General features: G+C 38.4%; 1 protein-coding gene across 1 annotated transcript in view; it reads right to left on the minus strand.

Moving 5' to 3' along the window:
- The window catches only part of kif3a (kinesin family member 3A), a 42844-nt gene extending 19013 nt beyond the window's left edge, over window positions 1–23831 (minus strand). Inside the window, exons 1-4 of the mRNA XM_053480092.1 lie at window positions 23682–23831; window positions 22860–23142; window positions 2182–2326; window positions 1703–1787 (exon numbers count right to left, since the gene is read on the minus strand). Coding sequence (XP_053336067.1) covers window positions 1703–1787; window positions 2182–2326; window positions 22860–23142; window positions 23682–23687 — 519 coding nt within the window. The 5' untranslated portion in view covers window positions 23688–23831. The remainder of the gene's footprint in view (window positions 1–1702; window positions 1788–2181; window positions 2327–22859; window positions 23143–23681) is intronic.
- Window positions 23832–27082: the final 3251 nt, after the last annotated feature.

Consider the following 27082-nt stretch of genomic DNA (forward strand, 5'->3'; position numbering starts at 1 on the left):
TAATGGAACTTATGAATACGCCCAATACATGAGGAAAAGCTGCAGTGAAATGAGAAGTTGATGAGATAAGGGCATGAGAAAGAAATTACTGACAGGTCCACATTTTTATCTAATCATCAAGTCAAAACCACAAGTTACTAATACAGTTCCGGGAAATTCATATCATCTGTCAAAATTGAAACAAAAAATAAATAAATAGCATTACTTCTAACTGAGTGTAGTTTTTTTTTTTATAATTTTTTTTTTATTAATTAATTAAATAACCACATCAGTTTAATCACACAACAGCAGCAGGCTGCATGGCCCTCATGGTTTAATTAACAATTTTTAGTTAGACTCTTACACTTAGAGGGTGGAGCAACATAAAACAGGGTGTGACGGTGTTAATTTTGTCAGCTATTTTCATTTTTAGTCTTAGTCTTAGTTCCCGGATAAATGTCCCTGTTAGTCTTTATGATATTTAGTCAGTCTTATCTTATTTTTGTTTAATTAAAAAGTCTGGACATTTTAGTCTAGTTTTAGTCAGAGGAACCCTTAAGTACTTTAGTCTAGTTTTAGTCAATGAAAACGTAACATTTTAGCAATAAGATTATTATTAATTAACACTACAGTTACTGTAATCTAGTCTAGCCAAATCCTTTTTTTTAAGGATTTTACATTATTTTTTTAACTATGTTAACATTTAAAATGTATTTTCTTCTCTCATGTTTTTATCTAATTATATTTATTTTTAACCATGACCACAACTGCTGCATGTCCATATATTTTTAATTACAAAACAATAGGAGCAGTATACACAATACAGTGTTTTTTTATTATTTATATGAATTTACACACTTGGACTGTTTTAGAGATACTGTAGCTCTTATAGGTCACAATCATTTGCTAACCTATGGGCTTAATGTGTTTAGCAATGGTTTAAATAAACCATTACATCACAGCTTAATCATATTAACATGTAGTAACAGAATTACCACAAAGAGGCTGTAAAACTGGGTGATTTGTGGTATGCCTTGATGCGTCTCTTCAGGTTTGTGGTATTTTTTCCTGGCAAGTGTGTGCCCACACTGTTTTCCCTCCGATATTACTACACATGGGCAGTTTCTCTCAGGTTCAATATGAAGAAAATGGACCCAAATATCGTCTCTTTTCTTTGACCTGAATAATACTGCTGTGATGACGAAAAGTTAGAAATGACTGTGCTTGTAACATCATGCCAGTCACTGCACGCACAGACAACTCCTGATATGCCGCGTGTGCCATAATGAATTAGCACCGTATCGCTTTGGATTGTGACGAAAATTTTATGTTGAAGAAAATAAAGACAGATGTTTTATTAGGTTTTTTTTTAACTAAGTTTTAGTCTTGTCTTTTTTCGCCAACAATATTACATGCTGATTACATCACTGTTCATTGAAATCCGTGACGTCTCATCATCGGCTCGTCTTAGTCACAGAAAAAAAGGTCGTCAAGGAATATTTATTGTCACCGTTATTTTTGTGGACAAAATTAACACTAGTGTGGCATTAAAAACCCGCCAGTGCAATCTGTTTCAACAAAAAAAATGTTTTACATTATAATACCTTATTTTGCATTTCCATCTTAAAAGTCAGGGTTATGCAGCAATAAAAAAAGCAATGCCTGGTGTACATTAGTGAGTAGGCATGTTCTAGAAATTGAGAGTTGAGAATTTGTTTTTCACCTCCAATCTCTGCATCTGGTCCTTCCCCAGCAAGTCCCTCACTTCCTCATTGTAGATCTCCAAATATGAAACTCGAACTAAAAACCTGGAATTTTTTAAATAAGCAACAGCTGGTGAGAAAAATATTCATTTCATCTAATGAAACCTGTACTTATATGAATTTTATTACAGCATGACAAAACAACATTCTGTACAGATTAATTCAAAATCAACATTTGAATATCTTTTTTGACCAAAACAACCCAAAAAACATCAACCAGCTTTTTGCTAGATTTCTATACTTTTTTCTACACTACTTTAAAATTTCAATAGCCGGCCAAGTAAATATGTTTCCTGTTGGCATAGAAGTCAAAAATTCATGTAACACGAAAACAAGGTAAACTAATCTCTGCTTTCAAACACATAATAAAGGTAATCCATGAATCACGAATAATAATTAAATAAATGGATTAAAAACTGTGCACTGATGACATGCTCACCTGGTGTCTCCCTCAGCTTTAGCAATGTGACCGAAAATGTGAGCAAAAGAATTAGGGATAATCCCCCTGAGCTCAGGAACGGCTCTCACTCCCTCCATGGTGAAGGTTTTCCCAGTGCCGGTTTGTCCATAAGCAAATATGGTTCCTGGAAACAAATTAAAGACAAAGTGCAAATGACATCAGGCTTCATCATCAAGCTAGATTGGCCGAGCTCTTTTAAAAAGGAGGGATGAGAGGTACTTAGTGCTCCCACATTTATCAGCGCGCGCACGTGGAAGGAGCGGATAGTGCTGTCCTCCGAGTGTGTTACGCCGCCCCCTACAGTGCGTAAGCAGTTCGAAAAAGATGCGGTTGGCTGGCGTCAGGTGGTTCAAAGGAAACATGTGATAGTCTACAGTGGTGTGAAAAACTATTTGCCCCCTTCCTGATTTTTTATTCTTTTGCATGTTTGTCACACTTAAATGTTTATGCTCATCAAAAACCGTTAACTATTAGTCAAAGATAAGATAATTGAACACAAAATGCAGTTTTTAAACGAAGGTTTACGTTATTAAGGGAGAAAAAAACTCCAAATCTACACGGCCCTGTGTGAAAAAGTGATTGCCCCCCTTGTTAAAAAATCACTTAACTGTGGTTTATCACACCTGAGTTCAATTTCTGTAGTCACCCCCAGGTTACTACTGATTACTGCCACACCTGTTTCAATCAAGAAATCACTTAAATAGGAGCTACCTGACACAGAGAAGTAGACCAAAAGCACCTCAAAAGCTAGACATCATGCCAAGATCCAAAGAAATTCAGGAACAAATGAAAACAAAAGTAATTGAGATCTATCAGTCTGGTAAAGGTTATAAAGCCATTTTTAAAGCTTTGGGACTCCAGCGAACCACAGTGAGAGCCATTATCCACAAATGGCAAAAACATGAAACAGTGGTGAACCTTCCCAATAGTGGCCGGTCGACCAAAATTACCCCAAGAGCGCAGAGACAACTCATCCGAGAGGCCACAAAAGACTCCAGGACAACATCTAAAGAACTGTAGGCCTCACTTGCCTCAATTAAGGTCAGTGTTCACGACTCCACCATAAGAAAGAGACTGGGCAAAAACGGCCTGCATGGCAGATTTCCAAGGCGCAAACCACTTTTAAGCAAAAAGAACATTAAGGCTCGTCTCAATTTTGCTAAAAAACATCTCAATGATTGCCAAGACTTTTGGAAAAATACCTTGTGGACCGACGAGACAAAAGTTGAACTTTTTGGAAGGTGCGTGTCCCGTTACATCTGGCGTAAAAGTAACACAGCATTTCTGAAAAAGAACATCATACCAACAGTAAAATATGGTGGTGGTAGTGTGATGGTCTGGGGTTGTTTTGCTGCTTCAGGACCTGGAAGGCTTGCTGTGATAGATGGAACCATGAATTCTACTGTCTACCAAAAAATCCTAAAGGAGAATGTCCGATCATCTGTTCGTCAACTCAAGCTGAAGCGATCTAGGGTGCTGCAGCAGGACAATGACCCAAAACACACCAGCAAATCCACCTCTGAATGGCTGAAGAAAAACAAATTGAAGACTTTGGAGTGGCTTAGTCAAAGTCCTGACCTGAATCCTATTGAGATGTTGTGGCATGACCTTAAAAAGGCGGTTCATGCTAGAAAAGACTCGTTGCAAGTTATCGCAAACACTTGATTGCAGTTATTGCTGCTAAGGGTGGCCCAACCAGTTATTAGGTTCAGGGGGCAATTACTTTTGCACACAGGGCCATGTAGGTTTGGATTTTTTTTCTCCCTAAATAATAAAAACCATCATTTAAATAAATATTTTGTGTGACAAACATGCAAAAGAATAAGAAATCAGGAAGGGGGCAAATAGTTTTTCACACCACTTTATATCCCTCCTGACTGAGTGGTAGTAGGAGCGTGATGTGGGAGCCCCCTTGTGACGAGGAGAAATTGGACACCACTAAATTAGGGTGTAAATCAGGAAAAAAAATCCCCCCCACCCCGCCCCCCCAAAAAAAAAAAAAAAATTAAGCTAGATACGAGGAGATTTGTTCTTATTTAGGGTATTGGAAATAAAGGAAATTTGGTATTTATGGAAATCTTGTAAACTTCTAAAAATAGTTTAGTGTGTGTGTATGCGCATTTACACAAAGAAGATTAACGGATATAAACCTGAAGCATCTTCAATGATGTTCAATGGTAACCACGTCATATATGCAGAATAAACAGTTGAAATGAGTTGCGCTTATTATCATCAGTACTATAAGCTTATATTGGCATTAAAAGGAATCAAAAGAACGATATGTATGACAGAAAACTATACAGTAGGTACTGTATGCATATACTCTGATTGGTAATTGTGAGCAGCCAGCTGTCCTCTACGCTCTGGTGGAATTTTTTCTAGGAGCCACCAATTGCAAACAAGCTGTATCAGGAACATGCTTTGCACTTTACACATGACCAACATACTCACACGACTTTCTTAAATCCCCCAGAAAAGTTTAGGTCGGTTTGGGTTAACGCAAACATTTACACACAAATGTACTAAAAGACTGATTAATGAAACCTGATAGTCATGTGATTTTATAAAATACTAGCGTTAGTACACGTCGTTGACAGTTAATGAAAAAAGGTTAAAGATAAAAAAAATAATCTGATCAGCTTTAATGTAATCAGTGATATTATTATTTCAGGTTGAGGCCCACGTACATGTCTGCCTGTCTTTCTGAAACTTAATACAAAAAATAGCCTTTTGTAGAGTTGAGTATCTTGCGCCTTGTTTACACCAAGTTGTACTTTTTTCTTCGTCAGCCAAAAAACACTCCCTGTTTAAAGTAGATTATTAAATCTGGTACTTGACCGTTCACATCACTTTTAACTTAACATTTTTATTTGAGCGCATAAAACGGATCAGATCAGTGTACACACCCTGACCTCAGACTGTTTGCGCTAATGACCCACGTTTTATCTTATCGTGGCGTTTCACGTTACGGCTTTAATGAACACCGCGGGTACAGGAACATACGAGAGAAACTGATTTTCAACTTCCCGTAATAAGAATAAACATACATTGATCCGTCCATACATCAATGATGGTTCAGCTTTTAAAAGTATCACACATTTTTGTTTGCAGTAAGCCATGCTGTGTCATGCGTTTGTTTGTGTTTTGTGAGAATTTGGGCTCTTAGGAGATGCATTAGGGTCGTTTCTGTGTGTTCCGCATACTTCCGCATGTGTATTTACAGTAAACTATCACATTGATTAACTCTGTTAAAGGGGTCATCCAGAAACATTTTTCATTAAATGTTAATATGATCTTTAGGGTCCTAATAAAAAGTTTGTAATATATTTAATAAAAAAATTCTCAATGGTTGTTTAAAAAAAACACTACTTTTAACTGGTAAAAACTAGCTCTGTTCTCAGCAACCTATTTCAGTACATGTTCCCTTAAATGCTTATGATCTCTGCTAAGCCCGCTCCCCCAGTTCTGTGAGGCGTGTCTTCACAACACACGTGGGGTATAGCCACGGGAGTGTAGTCCAGTGCGGGCAATGCTTTGGACTACATTACCCACAAAGCATTGCCCGGAACCTACGCGGAAGTTTGTAATATCGCCTGACAACGCAGAAATTAAAAGAATGGACATGCATCGACTCGATTTGTCTTTCTCATCACTGCATGGGCATGAATTAACGGGCTGTTACGCTGCCGCGAGCAACAACAACAAAAGCAGAGAAACTTACTGAGAGAGATACGAACGCAATGTGTTTACTGATGTGTTTACATGACTTCTTAATCTTCGACAGACATCGTTATAAACCATCTAACGTTACAAAGGTAAGCATATTATAGTTTTCCGACTACGTACACAGTTTGCAACTAGACAATCACCTTAATCCATTGTTTATTATAATCGGGCGATTAGGAATTATATAGAGACGGCTGTACATAGAGAAGAAGCCATAATCATGTTCTATGTGAGTATAAGTTAACTTACACTCCGCATTCATTCAAAAAGGCGATCTGCAAAGATTCATAGAAAAAGAAATTACTCACTGAGCCTGGTGAAGATGAAGCAGGAACACGAAGCATTAGTACAGATCCATTTTTTAGGAGCTGCTTCCTAGCAAAACCAGCTTTAAATTGACCCGCGTTTATAAAGCAGTCTAGTGAAAAATTATTAGCGCAAACATGAACGCATTTAGGTAAATCGGCGGGGACGTTAGCTTTAAAAACTAAATTCAGCCACTGCGTCCTCAGCGGCTCAGATGTTGGTAGTGAATGATGACTGCTGTGTTCGCTATTACAATCAACAACTGTACAACACACTCGCTTAGGCGACATTTTGCTCCAGCGGCGAAAAACAATGGCCGACAGCTTCTTCTCACTCGGGGCGGGTCTTTGCTAAAACACCAGTGTCAATCAACTAGTGTAGGAGCGGCCTCTTGTGGTGTGGCGTCACAGTGACAGGCATTTGCAATTGGCCTGATTTCCGAAGGGGCATAAAAAAAAATCACTGGGCGGCTCTTTATCATCGTAGAGTGGTTGTGTACGCACTCTCCTAACACACAGTTCAGTCCAAACAGCTTAAAAAAGTGCTTGTAGGCCTGTATGACCCCTTTAAGTGACATGTATAGCCACGCCCGTTTCAAGGACAAAAGCGCTGTATCCATCCAAAAAATGCGAGGGTTGCTGTGACATACAGTTCTATAATCTGGCACAAAACATAAATATTGTCCCTTCTAGTAAACATTTTGATTTTAATTCTGCCGATTTAACATTAAATTCTATCCAGCCAGTTTTGCGTGATGCTGTGACAAAATCGGCTGGACAGATATACAGACAGAAATTTTTCTGAGACCGGTTTCAGGTCCTCCAATGTACGAGACAAAGATCTCACTGAAAGAGCAAGTTTTGACCAATGTACAGACAAAACCTCTCTTATTTATATAGATTAGAATCAACTAGTAAGCAAACACTAGGAGCAGTGCTGACCTTGTCTTTAAGTTCTTCCCCTAATATTGCACAAGCCATCCAGTTTTTTTAAATTTATTTATTCAGCAACTAAAGCAATGATTTGAGCTGAGTAGGGTTTATATGGCCTTATTTATCAGACCAAGAAGAAAAATAAATAAATAAAATCACTTAGTAATTAGCAGCTCTTTATTTTTTCCTAACCAAAAAGAACACAGGTCTGCCTTCTTTTTTTTTTTTTTTTTTGCTTACAATCCTGAGAATTTACAAATTGAAAACCAGCAAGATAAAAATCAGTGTGATGTGTGAAAAGGGGTTTTTGCCATCTCTAATGCTGGTGAGAGTGCAAAAATTGCATGCCGCTTTTATACTGTGTGTTGCGCCTTGCATTGCAGGCATCCGCAATACTACAACAGCAAGCAAGAAATGAAAGAAAAAAAGAATAAATTCACAAGGGATTCTGTTGTATAACCGACTGGTGTGATGACATAAGGCTACGGTTACCACCATGAGACTGACGTACGCTGCACTGTTTTTAACATCTGTAAAAAGCTCCTGCTGACATTTTATTAATCGGTTATTGCTAATGGGGAGAAAGCCTTAGAAACAAGTCAGGAGAGCAGGTTCGATGGTGGGTTTGGAGCTGGAAGAGACAGAGGGGAAGGAGGACACTAAACAAAGTGCTGTCCATCATGGCCAACCCCGACCACATAGTTTTCTGCGAACGAAAGAAAAGTGGGTGTTCAGTGGAAGGCCTTTTGACAGACTCTGAAAATCCTTAGTCCCCAGAGACATTTACATTTAGGCATTTGGCAGATGCTCTTATACAGAGCGACTTACAAAAAGTGCTTTAAAGTCTACATCATTGGATACATACTTACACTGGGTTAACTAGGTTAATAACTAACTGCCATTAGTCCAACACAACTGGGAAGAGGGTTTTTTTTTTTTGTTTTTTTTTTTGTTTTTGGGGGGGGGGGGGGGGGGGGTTAGTTCAAGTACTGGAGAAACAGGTGCGTCTTGAGTCGTCGTTTAAAGATAGTCAAAGTCTCAGCTGTACGGACATATAGAGGAAGTTTATTCCACCACCTAGGTGCCAGAACAGAAAAGAGCCTGGATGAATGCCGCCCTCGATCCCTGAGAGATGGTGGAATGAGGCGAGCAGTGCTGGAGGATCGGAGGGAACGTGGTGCAGTGCGTCGTGTAATTAGAGCAGAGAGGTAAGTGGGTACTGGTCCATCAGAAACACATATTTTGATGTACACATATTCCCTTACACATTTTATACACATTTCCATGATTTTCTTTTAATTCTGTAAAGCTTCTTTGCGACAGTGACCGTTGTTAAAAGCGCTGTATAAATAAAACTAATTAAAAAATAATAATATAAAATGTAAGCGCCCCTAGAAGCCTCTAATATAAAGACGTGTTATATTATAAATTATAAAGTTGACGGGTGTCTGTAATGTAACATGCTGTGTAAATGTATTACTACATGACATAAGTGCGATGATTGAATTAAAATACACTCAAGAAGCGAGCTGGGAATCTTCTGCCTTCTTGCAGCTGCTTTAGTCACTTCGCGGTCCTTAAAGGAACTTTCTCGTAAACATAAACTTTGCTCAGATCCCCAGAGCTGCCAGTTTCTCTGAACAAAATGTAAATCTGTGAAGAATACAACATTTACAAGACAAAAAAATAATAGTCACAGGTAGGGCTGGGTGATATAGCAAAAAAGTAATTTCGAGAATTTTTCCCCATATTGAACGGTAACAATATATTTCGATAAAAGCTGTTAATGCTGCCAGCTTTAAAAGAGTATCCCAACAATGACTGAAGCCACAAAGATTTTTCCCGAAGCTTAACTTACCAATGGCTAGATGCAGCTATCAATCTGGGCCAGGACAATTTCACTTTTACTATATAGTTGGGTACCTGCTAGGTGTTGTATAGTTCATATTTGCCTGGCTCAGAGAGATTTAAGCTACTAAAATGGTCTTGGAAATCTGTCTTCTTATTCACACCATTGTGCATAATAGAATGACATATTTCCATTTAATTTTTAAAGTGTAAAATCAATCTGGGCCAGGACAATTTCACTTTTACTATATAGTTGGGTACCTGCTAGGTGTTGTATAGTTCATATTTGCCTGGCCCAGAGAGATTTAAGCTACTAAAATGGTCTTGGAAATCTGTCTTCTTATTCACACCATTGTGCATAATAGAATGACATATTTCCATTTAATTTTTAAAGTGTAAAATCAATCTGGGCCAGGACAATTTCACTTTTACTATATAGTTGGGTACCTGCTGTGCATTGTTTAGTTTATATTTGCCTGGCCAGAATGGTTTAAGGTACCAAAATAACGTTTTATTGATAAAATGCGCAGCTTTCGCCAATGCGAACACTCCTGTTAGTAATGAGGCGAATAAGGAGCTAACTTCAGCCACAAAATGAGACGCTGCGCAATAAGAAGCCAAACCATTTGGAAGCTGCGAATAAGGGGCTAACTTCTGCCTCGTGTTCTTAGGGGCATTATATCTTTCACTAGAAAGTTAGAAACGGCCCTGGTTATATCCTTGCTCCTTTTGGAACACCTTTCATAAGGTGTAATGGCCACGAAAGACGACACGATCGCTATCTGCTTTGGCACAGCCCCACTGCTAGCCCTGCTAGTTGACGGAGTAGCATCGGCCCGCATTTTCATGCTTTCAGTGTGGTCGTTTGGGTGATGCGTTCATATAACGGAGTTCGTGCTACCTTTTTTGTCGACAATTTCAACATTTTGCATAATAATTCAAGTTTAGATTTACTTTCTTCGCTGCTTCCACTCATTTTTTTGACGTCCTGGTGTTAAGTTTGCTTCGCAAAGTGCGGTAGGAAATTAACTTTGACGTGCACGCATGCGCAAGCTGTACAGTGATTGGCTGTTGTCGTGTTGTTCTGCTGTGTGATTGGCTCTTAGATTAATCCATATCGAGCAAAAAATGTCTAGAGCTTATCATCGTTATTAAAATCAAATAAAACGCGATTCGATATGATATCGTTTATCGGCCCAGCCCTAGTCACGGGTGTGAATATGCTTCTATTGTTAATGTGCGTTACTGCTGAAGGCCTTTTTTGGTTGGGCAAAAGTGTGTGTGTGTGTGTGTGTGGTCAAACATGTTTGAGCTTGGAAGCAACATTACAGAGCTCTGTGGACTTTATTGATGACTCTCAGGGAAATTTTCATTCCTCCTCTTACCTTTGGGTTGTTCATCAGGGACACTCTGATCATTCTGATTCATAAATATTTGTTCACACGTTTCACACTTATTGTCTTTTAATTTTTTAAAGAAACTTTGCGACAGTAACCATTGTAAAAAAAAGCGCTATATAAATAAAACAGAATTGAATGTTAGTTTGTAATGATCAGATAATTTAATCACCAGGTTACACTAACGTGGGAACTTTAATCTAGTCTCTGGTGAAGTGTTAGCCGCTCAGGACAAGAAAAGACACACACAGTCAATGTAAACGGTACCCCAAAGTGTAGTAATAAATAAACAAAAGAGGTGCACCAAAACTAACAAAACTAATAATAGCAACAATAATAACAATAATAACAAAAATAATATTTACAAAATATGTACAAATAGCGACGGTGTGTAAGTGTGTGGAATGATTGTCCAAATTCTGGGTTATTCACAAACGGGGTGTATGGTGGGAGAGCTGGATCGGCCTCACCGGAAGTGTTGTTAATAACCTGGGAGCACGATATTGGACCAGGAGCGTTGTTAATTATCCAACAGGAAAGAATATCCGCCAACGACAGTCTTTACAATAGCCTTCGACTCCACGACAATTGTCACAACAACCGCTCACTGCATCTCCTAATACTCTCCTTTAAAGTTTCTCCTTGGGTGTCATTTTAACAGGATGCCATGACCCCGTTATGTCATCGGGATGACCTTGCGACGCGGCTCTTGCAAGACTTCATCTCCAAACCATACCACGTAAACCATAACAGATGCAATTCATAAGACACAGCAGTTTCTCTTTTTTTGTCCTGCTTATCAAAGGTTTATGTAAAAAACCCTTTTATGTGGCTGCGCCAAAGTTAATCCCGAACAAACTGTTGACGATTTCTGATTAATCAATAAACTTGATGGATGTGCGCCCAAGTCTAAATGATATGACACAATTCCCTCAGAATAACCCGGAATAATACTAATTTGCCTTGATATCCGAGTGTTTTGGAAATACGAGTCCGCTTCCGAAACGAATTGTGCTCATAATCCAAGGTTCAACTGTATCTCTAAGATGACAAGCTTTATTTAATCACAAAGATCTGTTGATAATGCAGGAGCTGCAGTTAACTGAAGCAGTCACTGCTCCCCCTGGTAGGACTATAAAGCATTGCAGCCAGCTTATTAGAACAGCGCAAGAGGGAGTTTACGGGGCGGAGCTTCGTTCACTGCGTCATCGCGAGGGATCAGGTTCTGGGAACAGATTTGTCACGAATACATCATGGATAGGGAAGGGTCTTGCGATGGAGCGGGCGGCTGTTTCAAAGCAGACCCAAAACAGACCCTGTGTTTAAAAACCCAGCTAAAATTATTAAATTTTTAATAAATTAATTAATTAATAATTAAAGAGAACTTATTTCATGTAGAAAACAGTGATTCACCATAAAATAGCGCTATTTTAATACCAACGAATATTTCCACAACGGAGCTTCACAGAAATCTGCAAATAGATTTCGGTGTAGATCTGTAAAATGCAAGTCACATGGCAATGTTGGCGCAAATAAAAATCCCTAAAACGATACTGACAGAAAGAGAGAAATTTCATTTAAATTAGCAACCTGATATCACCCAGAAGTTTTCTTCTGGGTGATATCAGATACAGTGCGATTATGAGTCATGACACATGCCATAAAGTCAAATGAATCTATTTTAATTTAGCTTCAACGTCGAGAAATGTTTAAATTTAGTTCCTTTTATTACTTACACTATAAGCCTCACAAAAAGTATTTATGCTCCTGCTTCTTCTTTTTCTCAGTAGTTAAAAAAACAAAAAAAAAAACCAGTTTGTCATCTTTGTTATTAATAACCTAAAGAGCTCTGAAGAATTTCCCTGAGTCAGAAAAATAAAAATAAAAATGCAATGTAACTTGTTTTAAATCGATCTTTATCTTTATTTCAAAATAGAGTGACTAGTGACTCTTTCAATTTACGCTAAATGAACGTATCCTCTCAGAACATTTGACCCTTCCAATAATTGATAAGAATTTTTAAACTGCTCTAAAAGAGGCACTACTGTAGAAACATCATATCAAATATAAATCTAGATGTATTAACATAAAAAGAATATACTGTATATAAGACAGGCTTGAATTTTATAGAAAAAATAATTACGTTATGGTCTATATTCCTTCAATCCAATTGAAAGCTTTCCGATTAGATTTCGGCTTTACTGTTTACATGGATACTGATCTGATAAAGATGTGGGTCTAAATTCTTAAGGAGTTAAATCTATACATATAATAAAACTGTAAAGGTGGCGTGTCTGTACATTGAAGATATTTGCGGAGAAAAAATACTTGGGGGAATGCAAGATGAGCGAAAGAACACATCAACAAACAGCGGGGCAAAAAAGTATTTAGTCAGCCACCAATTGTGCAAGTTCTCCCACTTAAAAAGATGTGAGAGGCCTGTAATTTTTATCATAGATATACCTATGAGAAAATCACATTGTAGGATTTTTAAGTAATTTATTTGCCAATTATAGTGAAAAATAAGTATTTGGTCAATAACAAAATTTCATCTCAATACTTTGTTATATACCCTTTGTTGGCAATGACAGAGGTCAAACGGTTAACTGGTAGAGGAGGAGGCGTCGCAGTTATTTACAACGATAATCTGGCTATTGTACAAAAACACAGATTTAAATTTAATGCATTTGAAATTCTCTATAGTAACAAAGTCAGCTCAGACGATTCCGCTAATCATCATTTACAGACCTCCAGGGCCGTACTCTGAATTTCTCTGTGAATTTGCAGATTTCCTCTCAAACCTAGTCGTTTCCGTAGACAAACCGTTAACTGCTGGAGATTTTAATATTCATTTTGAGAATCCAGAAGACCCTCTGAGAACAGCATTTATGTCCATACTGGACTCAGTAGGAGTAAATCAGTGTGTAGTAGGACCCACTCATAAAGCAGGTCACACTTTGGACTTAATATTATCCTTCGGATTAAGTATAAGAAACATAATTACAATTCCACAGTCTGAAGTTATATCAGATCACTGTCTTGTCTCGATTAAAGTGTCTCATAGTAATAATGTACGCACAGCACCGCGCTACCGCCTTAAACGTACATTCACATCAAATACCACACAGAGCTTTATCGATAATCTTCCAGAGTTATCAACTTTGATTGGATCGTCATTTGATTCCACAGAACTCGATCAAGCGACTGAATATCTAGAGTCAACACTTCGATAGCTTAGATAATGTAGCTCCAGTTAAAAGAAAAATGATTAGAGATAAGAAACTCGCTCCTTGGTATAACGATCACACACGCACTCTAAAACAAACCGCTCGGAAATTAGAATGCAAATGGCGTCAAACTAAATTGTTAGTTTTCCAAATAGCATGGAAGGAGAGCATCCTGAACTATAGAAGAGCTCTCAGTGCTGCTAGGTCAATGTATCTCTCCACTCTTATAGAAAATAACAAAAATAATCCTAGATTTTTATTTAATACCATAGCTAAATTAACTAAAAACAAAACCACTGGAGAAATCTCCACAACAACAACATACAGTAGTGAGGATTTCATGAACTTTTTCAAAAACAAAATCATAAATATTAGGCAAAAAATTCAGGCTTTAAAACCAGACAAATTAAGTGATACAGATGATAAATTAATCACATCACATCAGAACCTAGAATACTTTACTCCCCTTGAAGCGAGTGAACCAATTTCACTCATCTCCTCTTCAAAATCGTCAACCTGTGAATTAGATCCTATACCGACACATTTTCTCAAGCAGATAGTTCCAGCAATAACAGAACCCCTGTTAAAAGTAATTAACTGTTCACTCAGCAGTGGGTATGTTCCTAAATCCCTTAAATTAGCAGTTATTAAACCACTAATCAAAAAACCTGACCTTGACCCCTGTCAGCTTTCCAATTACAGGCCGATATCAAACCTCCCGTTTATCTCTAAAATTCTGGAAAAGGTAGTATCACAACAGCTATGTTCATATCTACATGGAAATAGCATACATGAACTGTATCAGTCAGGATTTAGGTAGGGCTGCAACTAACGATTATTTTGATAGTCGATTAGTTGGGTGATTATGTTTTCGATTAATCGATTAATCGGATAAAACCTAACCGCTTCTTTAATTTGATATTTCGCTTATAACTATTTTTTTTTAAAAACAGGGTATTATTTATGTATAAAAATAAACTTTTAAAAATGCAAAATCCACATAAAGAGTTTAATAATCTTTAATTTTGACATTTTAAACCTTAAATGAAATGTAGTATATAATATATACAGTATCAAACACACACTCAACAAAAATATAAACGCAACACCTTTGTTTCTGCTCCGATTTTTCATGAGATAGACTTAAAGATCTAAAATTCATTCCAGATACACAATATTACCATTTCTCTCAAACATTCCAGGGTGGCCTTTTATTGTGGGCAGTATAAGGTACACCTGTGCACTACTCATGATGTCAGATCTTTAAGTCCATCTCATGAAAAATCGGAGCAGAAACAAAGGTGTTGCGTTTATATTTTTGTTGAGTGTATATAGTTTAAAAAATACACTGATATATTCAGTTGATAAGATATAAACAGATAAAATAATGTAATTTTGTATAATAAAATGATGTATGCATAAGTAAAACCACAGTAAATTACAAGTTAACTTTGAAGTGGACTATAAAAAAACTGTAGAAATGCAAAAAGCTAATAGTCACAAATATACTGTTATTTGCATTCGCTAAAAACCACAACAATCACTAAATGTAATATTCTACTGTTATTCGCACCGTGTAATTTAAGCTAATCTAAAGTAGAGCCATTTAACTAATCACTATTGCTCATGAGGTGATTGCGCAATGTGATGCTAGTGAGTAGCACGTGAACAGATCTAGCGCGACTGTCCCGAAGTTAGCAAACAGTTTAAACTAAAAGCACTTCACCTTTTACACGATGAAGAGACACAGTTTTTACCGACCCTGCTGACGTTTCGCCATCCGTAACACCAACATGTTTTCTTTTTAAGTGACATGCCGTAAAGGCTCGGTCTTGCACAGCGTGCAGGTTACCGTCTTCTTAAAGGCGTTTAATATGAATTGCTATCAAACCTTGGAGGACTCGGGGCGCGCGCTTTTTCCTGCAGACGCTTCTGTAACCTCCATTGCGCGAGCGGCTGTGTGTCTGTGTGTATTTGTGCATCTTGTGGTAACGCGCCTCAGTGACGTGACCAGCCCAACTAATCGATAACGGCATTCGTTGACAACGAATTTCATTATCGATAATTATCGATTTTATCGATTAGTTGTTGCAGCCCTAGATTTAGGCCTCATCACAGCACAGAGACAGCACTCGTTAAAGTAGTAAATGACCTTCTAGTGGCCTCTGATCGGGGTTGTGTCACTATACTTGTGTTACTTGACCTCAGTGCAGCTTTTGACACATTTGATCATGGTATTCTCCTTTACAGATTAGAAAATGTAGTAGGAATTAAGGGAACGGCCCTCTTATGGCTCAGATCCTATTTGACTGATCGTTATCAGTTTGTAGATTTAGATGGTGACCATTCCTCATGTTCTCAAGTTGAGTTTGGTGTTCCACAGGGTTCTGTTTTAGGCCCACTGCTTTTTTCCCTTTACATGCTTCCTCTAGGCAACATAATTCGTAAACATGGCATTACCATGTATTAACATTTTCATTGTTATGCTGATGACACACAAGGATACGTTTCAGCAAAACCAGATGGGAAAAACCAGCTTACTAAAGTTGAGCAATGTGTGCAGGACATAAGAGATTGGATGTTAATTAATTTCCTTCTGCTTAATCCTGATAAGACAGAAGTTCTAGTCATAGGACCACAAGCAGCTAGAAGTAAGCTTTCTCACTGTGATTTTAAATGGCCTTTCTGTTCCATCAAGTGCAACAGTAAAAGACCTCGGTGTGATTATAGATTCAAGCCTTTCATTTGAAGCACATGTAGATAATATTACCAGGATAGCATTCTTTCACCTCAGAAATATTGCCAAGATAAGAAATATATTGTCACTAAACGATGCAGAAAAACTAGTTCATGCTTTTATCACGTCTAGGTTGGATTATTGTAACGCCTTACTGTCTGGTTGTTCAACTTGGTGTTTAAACAAGCTTCAATTAGTCCAGAATGCAGCAGCGGGAGTCCTCACTAGAACCAGAAGATATGAGCACATCACCCCTATCTTATCCACATTGCATTGGCTTCCTGTGAAATTTCGCATCAATTTAAAAATACTACTCGACGTATAAAGCATTAAATGGTCTCGCGCCGCAGTATCTGAGTGAACTGCTAGTGTCTTACAATCCGCCACGCCTACTTCGATCAAAGGATGCAGGCTGCTTGTCAGTACCGCGTATTATTAAAACTACAGCAGGGGGCAGAGCTTTTTCTTACAAAGCCCCAAAATTATGGAATAGTCTTCCAAATAGTGTTCGGGACTCAGACACAGTCTCAGTGTTTAAGTCCAGGCTAGAAACCTATTTATTTAGCCAAGCATTTTTATAAATAGATTAGCCTTAGGTAAAGGTGCAGATCTGGGGGACTCATGGACGTAGAGTATTAGGTGAACTGGTATGTTTGGATGCTGTCTTCCCCACTCTCATTGATCACTCAGGTTTGTTAACGGTGAGGTGATTGGTTGCCTTACATCTCTGGAAGCCCTCATGTTTGTGTTTCCTTCTGGCCCTCCCTTTTTAGTTATGCTGTCATAGTTAGTCCTGCCAGTGTCTCTGCTTGCACTCTACAGTTAATATACATTCACATGATACATTGTGCGACTGTGACCATACGTAACTGCCATCTCTCCTCTTCTTCTCTTTCACCCCCTCTTTCTCTTTCCTCACTCCCTCGTCTCCCCTTTTTACTCTTTCTCTCTCTCTGTCGAGCTTCACATGTCGTTCCTGAGCTGCCAGTAATCCAGACTACCTCTGCCCTCCGGACCTGTCTGATCCATCCTGGTGCCCCGCTTCTGGTTGGAGATCTCATCACATGGATGCCCCGTGTGTCTCTTTGGGATGTGTCTGGTGTTTGGGGCTGATTCTCTCTACCTAGAAGATGGTTCTGGCCTCGAGTGGTGTTGGCAACTGTTTCTCTGGGGACTTGACAGTTCGATAGTTCAGGACTGGAACTTCCTACAAGTCTACCTGAGTCTTCAATAACTACCTGGACTCCATATTAACATCAATTAACATCAGCTATTATGGCTGAACTGCCTGCCACCTAACACACTGTATGAATGCAGATCATTTACTGCTTTCTGTTTCACCTAAATGAGGATGGGTTCCCTGTTGAGTCTGGTTCCTCTCAAGGTTTCTCAGGGAGTTTTTCCTTGCCACTGTCGCCATCGTCCTAGGCTTGCTTATCAGGGACAATCATATAATTTTGATTCATACACATTCACATTTCATACAAACTTAATTCTTTTGATTGTGTAAAGCTGCTTTGTGATGATGTAAATCGTTAAAAGCGCTATACAAATAAAATTGAATTGAAAACGTTTTCAGGCTTTACACGGTTTTTACACACCAGTGCTGGTATTTTGGCCCATTCCTCTATGCATCTAGAGTAGTAATGTTTTTGGGCTGTTGCTGGGTAACACAGACTTTCAACTTCCTCCAAAGATTTTCTATAGGGTTGAGATCTGGAGACTGGCTAGGCCACTCCAGGACCTTAAAATGCTTCTTACGAAGCCACTCCTGGGCAGTGTGTTTGGAATCATTGTCATGCTGAAAGACCCAGCCACGTTTCATCTTCAGTGCCTTTGCTGATGGAAGAAGATTTTTACTTAAAATCTCACGATACATGGTCCCATTTATTCTTTCCTTTACATGAATCAATCGTCCTGGTCCCTTTGCAGAAAAACAGCTCCAAAGCATGATGTTTCCACACCCATGCTTCACAGTAGGTAAAGTGTTCTTTGGATGCAACTCAGCATTCTTTCTCCTCCAAATATGAAGTTCTATTTTTGTTTCATCTCAATATATAACATTCTCCCAATCCTCTTCTGGATCATCCAAATGGTCTCTAGCAAACTTCAGACGGGACATGCACTGGCTTAAGCAGGGGGACACTTCTGGCACTGCAGGATTTGAGTCCCTGCTGGCGCAGTGTGTTACTGATGGAAGCCTTTGATACGTTGGTCCCAGCTCTCTGCAGGTCATTCACTATGCCCCCCCGTGTGGTTCTGGGATTTTTGCTCACAGTTCTTGTGATCTTTTTGACTCCACAGGGTGAGATCTTGCGTGGAGGCCCAGATCGAGGGAGATTATCACTGGTCTTGTATGTCTTCCAGTTTCTAATAATTGCTCCCACAGTGGACTTCTTCACACCAAGCTGCTTACCTATTGCAGATTGAGTCTTCCCAGCCTGGTGCAGGTCTACAATTTTGTCTCTGGTATCCTTTGACAGCTCTTTGGTCTTGGCCATAGTAGAGTTTGGAGTGTGACTGTTTGAGATTGTGGACAGGTGTCTTTTATACTGATAATGAGTTCAAACAGATGCCATTAATACCGGTAACGAGTGGAGGACTGGTGAGCCTCTTAAAGGGGAAGTTACAGGTTTGTGAGAGCCAGAAATCTTGCTTGTTTGTAGGTGACCAACTTATTTTACAGAGAAATTTACCAATTAATTCATTAAAGATCCTACAATGTGATTTTCTGGATGGTTGTTTTCTTATTTTGTCTCTCATAGTTGAGGTATACCTATGATGAAAGTTACAGGCCCCTTACATCTATTTAAGTGGAAGAACTTGCATAATTGGTGGCTGACTAAATACTTTTTTGCCCCACTGTAGTAGTTCTTGGAATTTTTGTCTGTCTGTTTGCGTATGCATCACGTAAAAACTACTGAATTAATTTTAATGGGGTTTTCACAGGTATATTTGGCCGAGCTGGAGATAACACACAGGCTTTGTTTAATCGCAAAACCTGTTTTCCACGGGAAGAGAAGATATGCAATTTAAAAATTAAAATAGAAAAACACCCTCATATCATAAAAAAAAAAATTTTAAATTGACCTTGAATAAAAATAATTAATTAATCTAAAAATTTAAAAGATGTCAATGTACTTTTTTTTAAAAACGCGCTTATAAGTGTGCAATTAAATTCCATGCGAACAAAGTCGCAGGCTTTTTTAACATGTGCAAAGTGGTCCTGCGGGCTGTAATAGTAGCACTGATTTCAGTTTTAAACTTAAATAATTCTTTTGATTGTGTAAAGCTGCTTTAAGACAATGACAATTGTTAAAAGCGCTATACGAATAAAATTTCATTAAATTGAATTCTGCCGGCTGAAAATGGAAAGAAGATAAATTGAGGTTAAATTAGGCTTCCCATCTTTGCTGATAAAATCTGCCCTCTGTGTTATGATTGGTTACAAAAATTCAGTCTCATCCATGATTAATTAGATGCTTTACTACATGTGAAGCGGCGAGCCAATCAGTGGCCCTTCCTTAGTACCAGAGACCCGGGGGATAAAAGTGAAGAAAAGAGAGTTGTTCTCACTGAGTTTTCAGAAGATCGGGAATGAAAGCAAAATTTCCATCCCAGGAACTGGCCAAGTCAGCTAATGCTACCCTAACGAGGGGCAAACATGCACAGGAAGAATATGTTCATATTTATATTTAAATGATCAGTGAAAGTGATGACAAGAGTAATTACTCTTGGTAATACTCAAGTATTTTTATGGGTGCTCTGATCAGCATTTTTGCGGCCAATTACCGTTGACACCGTTGATTCTGAAACACTATCAGCAGGATAACACATATGATAACAATCGCATTTAAACCGTCTGTGTTCTTTTATTTATGACTACAAAGATAACTAGCTTCTAACACCAAATTTTTTTTTTTAACTCCTGAACAAGGGCAATACTTAGTGTGTGGGACAATGGATTGTACATCCTAGCGTGTCATTTAACACCATTTGGGATTTAACCCCGGAACCCAGAACTTGATGTAGCTGATATTATAAAGTATTTGAGTTAGTGGAAAATAAAGAGAATCTTACTAGATTTGCAGGACTGTCCACCACCCTTCTTGTTTATTCTCTGTACCAATAAGAGTTTAAAACCGACTTTCACCCCTGTTATGTACCAGCTTCACCAGTTACGGTTAGTTAATTCTACCAGACGCAGAAGGATATGTGTTGCTAGATCAAAATAACTGGTAAAATAAATAAATAAATAAATACATTAAAACTATTTTATGGTAATAAATAATGTTTGAGGCTGTAATGCAGTCATAGACACAAGGGCACTTTACAGCCACAAATACCATTTATGTTTATACATCACAACAGCACTCCCTTGCGTCTGTTTTCCTGCGTTACTTTTCTGCTGTCGTTTCAGTAGGGTTGATGAGTGGTCTCGTGTTCTCTCCCTCTCTTACCCCTCAGGCTTAATCTTCAAAAGCCTGATGAGGTTCATCCTGTTTAATGTTTTTTTTTTGTTTTCTTCCGCTGGAAGAGGCTTCCTTAGCACACACCTTGTAAATGTTTTATTTACAGTCTTTCTCAGACAACTTGTAGAATTTCCAGGCTGGTGAAGGGGACGCCATTTTGGGTATGTGCCCGGAAATTTTGCATCATCTTTAAAGAGGTCACTGATCAATTTGTTTAGGTGAAATATCGGCCAATAATGACTTTTACTCTGATTTCACTACTATTCTGATTATTAGTGGAATACTGCATTCCATGTAAATGCACCTTGTTTCTTGTTTAACGGTGGTTGGCATCCAGTAAGCATTACCACCACTTACAGTACAGGTATCATTCTCCCTCATCTTCCTGGCCTTTTAAAGTCGATTTTCCAGTCCAGTCTTTTTTTTTTTAAAGCCATTATATTCTTCCTTCACTGATCAGTGACTCCCAATTCTAATAGACTTTTGCTATTGCCTTCTATTTGCCCTAGTTCTTGGATTTATGACATCATGTCTTGCCTCTCATGCATATATTTCCATCATGAGAGCAGTACATGAAATTAACAAATTGACAAAATTCTATTAAAAAGGGGAGTCAATGATCAAGGAAAAATGGATCTTATAATAATTAAAAAAAAAAAAAGACTGGACTGGAAAATCAAATTTAAAGGACAGGGAAGTGGGACAGTGAGGAAGTGTGAGATCTATAGGTGGTGTTGATGAACCTTGCAGGAATTCAACCAAAGGTGCCGAGCAGTACTAAGGAGGGAAAATAGAGTGGAGGTGCCGAATAAAAACAGACGAAGAGTTCAAGACACAAAGCAAGACAAGACAAGATCAGGGAAGGAAGCATTTAACATTTTTCAAGTAACATTTTTTTCTGGGATGGAAAATCGGTTTTAAGAGGCTGGGAAGATGAGGGACAGCGAGATCTACAGTTGGACGTACTGCAACCTATTGAATAAATACCGCCCGCCGTTAAACAACAAGGAAGAAGAAGTAAAAAAAAAAAAAAAAGAAGAAGAGTTACATGCTCAACAGTCCCAAAGCATTCCTCACAGATACAGCATTGGGTGCTAACCTACCATAGGTAAAGTGCTATTAAGGTTGTCGTGTTCAGTTCTTATTCTGCTAATTAATACAGTAAGTCTGCAACATGCGAGAGCTCGTTCGTAAGTCCAACAAACATCATGTTCCACGATCCTGTCCTCATTTTTTGGAATTTTAATTTATGTTAAAAGAACAAGCAATGTCTGCCATCTTCTCACCTCGCTCCATTCTCTCATTTTTATGAAATTTTTTGTCTCTTTGCTCCCGGACCTCCTGTGATGCACATTGCACATACATGCACGAATATATCTATGTAGGGGAAATTCTGTACTTTCTTCTTCTTTTTTTTTATCCTTTTCACCCTCATTACCATGTCCACTTTGTCTCTGTCCTGTATTAAATGCAAATATCTCACTTTTGGTTCCTTATTCCACTTCTATTTTAATTGTGGCATTATGGTGGTGGAGTGGTTAGCATGGTCGCTTTGCTATGGGTGATTTTTTTTCATTCAATCTGCTTTGCAGTTTTTGGGTTACGTGTTTAACATTTCTTCCCTGTGTCTTCATCGTCAGCGCTAAAATATTTCCGAAAATATAATTTATCATAATAGAGAATGGGGTCGGCTTAGCATGCTCCCCTGGGAAGTCCCAGTTTCTATCTCGCGTCGGTCGGACTGATACCTCCGAGATGATTTTCACCTGGATAGTTGTTCCGTCTAAAAAAAAAAAAGTCTCTAACCCGATTAAACCCAAATTGACCAGCATGCACATTCTGATTAACAGTCCCTCCTTACACAATATAAACCTACGCTTTTTACACCGAAATGCTAAAGTACAATAACAAAAAAAAAAAAAAACAATAACAATGACATCACACTTACACGTAACAAAGGGGGTGGGGTCAAGGGTTGCACGTAACGACCACTGTTGTATGACGTCACCTACCGTTATATCCCTCTAACACGGAATCGATAATGGGCCTGGCTGTTAAATTGTACACGTCCAGCTGTTTGCTATCGGGACCGAACACCGTGTCGAAGGTGAAGGTCTTCGGTAGCTCATGGGGCGTCTCGAGTTTGTTCACGGTGATGGTTCCTCGGATTTCATCCACGGCCACAGACTGTTTGTAGCCCATCATCTTCTCTTTCTGGTTCAGCGGTCGGCATCGCACCACCACCTTCACGTTGTCGCTCACCTCTAACTTTTCTGGTTTATCTAGCTTGTTGCTCTGCAAGAAAAACGCCACAGATATGACTGCATGACAAAATCACAAGTGAAATAAAACAGAATAAACAGGACGCTTTGCTGCAGTGTAGTTATTGGGTCGCTAAGCCAGCTAGCGGATATCACACTTTGCTGTTTGTTAGCTATTTCTGACTATTATTTAACGTGTATTAAATAATATATAAATAACCAAAGGCTTCATAACTGAAGCCGCCGGCAAGTCATGCCATCTCTGCTAACCTAGCTTAGCTCAAGTTAGTTGTCTAGACAACCATCGGTATTTTGCTAACGGTGTTAGCTGGCTAACTGGCTAGCTAGCTATTTTTATAGAAGTAACGGCACTACCAAACCACAAACCAAAAATAAATCATTAAATATATGTATCTTAAAAAATATTCTGAGTAAATAATACGCAGACATGCTAAGAGTATGATATTTATCGGTATATCTAGCACGGAAAGCTAGCAGGCTACGGTGAATAGGCAAACGGATGGGGAAGAGAGGAACCTCCCTTCTACGCTAAAAACAATAACACACGCTTACCGGCATTTTTGAATCGTCAATTTGTTGTTAATTAAGCAAGAAAAAACCAGGTGATGATCCTGTCAGGTGAATAATGTCAGTAATTCCGAGGTTATTTCAGATCCATGCTCAGATGCACAGACTGGAGGATTTTATCACCGGGATACACTGAGTCTGCGCAGTGACCAGCTCGCGCATGCATGACGCACCCGCACCAGCGCGCGCGCACTGCATCAGTACTGTATCTGTCTGTGCACAAGAACAAATTCCAACATGCTAATTAAAGTTTGATTAAAAAATATATAGATTATTTGCATGAAGTCAAGTTATTTATCAGTGTGGTTTTATGTAACATGCCGGCCAAGCAAGAAACTGTTAGCCGTTGCAGTATTCAAAGCACAAACTTAGTATTTTCTCTTCACTTGACCTAGGAGACAAAATCCTGTTCCTGCATGACAAGTGAATCTAGAAGGGCAGTGATGGCTCAAATGGGTAAAAGCTGCGGGTTACAGATCAGGAGGTCAGGGGTTCAACCCCTTAGCTTCCTAACTGAGCTATGCGAAAATGTAATTTCACTGTCCTGTAAGGTCCATGTGACAAATAACTGAATCTTAATTAAATCACAGAAAACTGTAAGCATCCTTTTTCCAGCTGACTTTTTCTCAGGCTGCAATTGAGGATGTTTCTGTTTCATTTTTTTGGCGTTTATTCTCAGGCTCGTAGTGATGAACCCATATCTCACCACCAGTAATGATTCTCTTTAAGAAACAATCACCCACTTAACCTAGTTAACCCAGTGTAAGTATGTATCCAATGATGTAAACTTTAAAGCACTTTTTGTAAGTCGTTCTGGATAAGAGCGTCTGCCAAATGCCTAAACGTAAATGTAAATGTAAATGCTGCAAATTTAGTTTGCAGATATCCAAACACTTGTGAGTTTTTTGGTAGCCTGTGTTCAAAGAAGACTCCTTTGCTTATAAGAGGAACCAGATGTGGACTGCTGCTGTTAGAAAACATCTACATCAACGGTTGGAAAAGTTTCGTGTGCTGCGATGCTTTTCTGCTCTCCATGGTTGTAAAGATCAGCTCTTCGAATTAATAATGACTTTCTGTCAGCTAAGACCAGTCTGACCATATCCCTCTGACATCTCTCATGATAAGGCATTTCTTCCCACTGGACTGACAGAGTTTGGATTTATTTTTCTTTTCACAGCATTCTGGGGGCGGTTATCCCAGATCACACCAACAACCATAAAAGTAGTAACTGTTTTCTAATGGCTTGTGACTGCAGTTGCCCAAAACTTCAGGCCTGAAATTCTTACAAACAGTTTTGTTCCCAAATTTCCAATAATGAAAGTGGACTCCATATTAGCTTAAACACCTCTCATGGTATACTGAACTTCCAGTTTGACTGCAGATCAATCCTGCTATCCAATATCACCCAAATGAGGATGGGTTCCCTGTTGAGTCTGGTCATTCTAAGGTTTCTTCCTATTGCCATCTCGGTTTTTCCCTCATCACTGTCACCCTCGACTTGCTCATTAGGAATAATTTGATCATTGTAATTCATACATATTTTAAAATCATTTCACCGACCACTGTTAAAAGAGCTATATCGATAAAACTGAATTGAGAAATGTCATTAAGGTCTGATCCCCCATTCTGATACTTGACATTAACTGATGCTCTTGCGTGATCTGATGTACTATTGCCACTCAATGGGCTAATAAGTTTTGGTTCAATCATGAACAAGCAAGGGTACAGGTGTTCCTAATAATTTTTCTGGGAATTATGGATATACAGTTGTGTTCAAAATAATAGCAGTGTGTTGAAAAAAGTGAGTAAAGCTCCATATCAATATAGTAACTTTCCATGTAAATCACACAAATGCATTGGACACCTTATTCTGAATCACAACATGAAGAAAAATAGATAAATAGATTATTAGCTATATAGATTAAATAGATTATTAGTTTACAGAAAGTGAAGAAAAACAAATATTAGTCTGTTCAAAAAAATAGCAGTGTCATCATTCATCTTTGCAAAGTGATGAATTTACAGTTTAAACAAAAATGCTTGAATTTTAATCTTTCTTGTGCATCCCTGAACTAATATTTAGTTGTATAACCATGATTTCTGAGAACTGCTTCACATCTGTGCTGCATGGAGTCAACCAACTTCTGGCACCTTTGAACAGGTACTCCAGTCCCCAAAAAACAGCATTTTTTTTGTCTCAGAAACAGCATTTTTAATGTCAGGCCACAAGTTTTCTATTGGATTAAGGTTTGGGGATTGGGCTGGCCACTCCATAATGTTAATCTTGTTGGTCTGGAACCAAGATGCTGCTTGCTTACTGGTGTGTTGGGGGTCGTTGTCTTGTTGAAACACCCATTTTAAGGCCATTTCCTCTTCGCCATAAGGCAACATGATCTCTTTAAGTATTCTGATGTACTCAGATTGATCCATGATCCCTGAAATGTAATAAATAGGCCCAACACCATAGTACGAGAAGCATCCCCATGTCATGATGATTGTTTCTTCATGCTTCACTGTCTTGACAGTGTACTGTGGCTTAAATTAAGTGTTTGGGGGTCACCAAACTGTCTGCGACCTCTTGACCCAGAAAGAACAATCTTGCTTTTATCAGGCCTCAAAATATTGCACCATTTCTCTTTAGGCCAGTCAATGTGTTTTTTTGGCAAACTGTAACCTCTTTAGCACATGTCTTTTTTTCAACAATGGGACTTTGCGAGGGCTTCTTGCTAATAGCTTTCTGGTTTTGGTCTCCATTTGAAAGCATTTGATATAATTTTAGCAAAACAGCTTATCAATTTCTGCACTTCTTTGTATGTTTTCCCATCTCAAATCAACTTTTGAATCAAAGTTTGCTGTTCTTCTGAACAATGTCTGGAACGACCCATTTTATTTTCAGAGAGAAATGCACAGGACAACCTTTTCTGTATTTATCCTTGATTTTGACACCTGTTTTTTTACATAATAATGTAGCTCTCTAATTGAACTCCACACTGCTATTATTTTAAACACGCCCCTTTTTAATTAATAATTTAATTACACAGAATCAGGTGCATACAAGTCATGACTGTTGGGTCTGTTGGTTTTCTATTACTCCACTACACATACAAGTAAAATATTTACCATGAAGAAATATAATTTTTCCCCAAAACAATTATTGGTCTGTTTACTGATGTTGGACTTCTATTATTTTAAACACTACTGTACATTTTGATTAAACACTTCTGAGAAATTTTCTACATTTACAGAAATGTCACCAAGTATTAGTTAGATTATCTTTTGCAGTGTGCAGGTGGCTGTCCTGCAGTGGTCCATGTTACAACAGTACTGTAGTTTTGCTTACATACATTACCGGTCACAAGTTTGGATTTATACTGTATTTCTACATT

The sequence above is a fragment of the Clarias gariepinus genome, chromosome 2 (assembly GCF_024256425.1).
Source record: "Clarias gariepinus isolate MV-2021 ecotype Netherlands chromosome 2, CGAR_prim_01v2, whole genome shotgun sequence".
Classification (NCBI taxonomy): Eukaryota; Metazoa; Chordata; class Actinopteri; order Siluriformes; family Clariidae; genus Clarias; species Clarias gariepinus.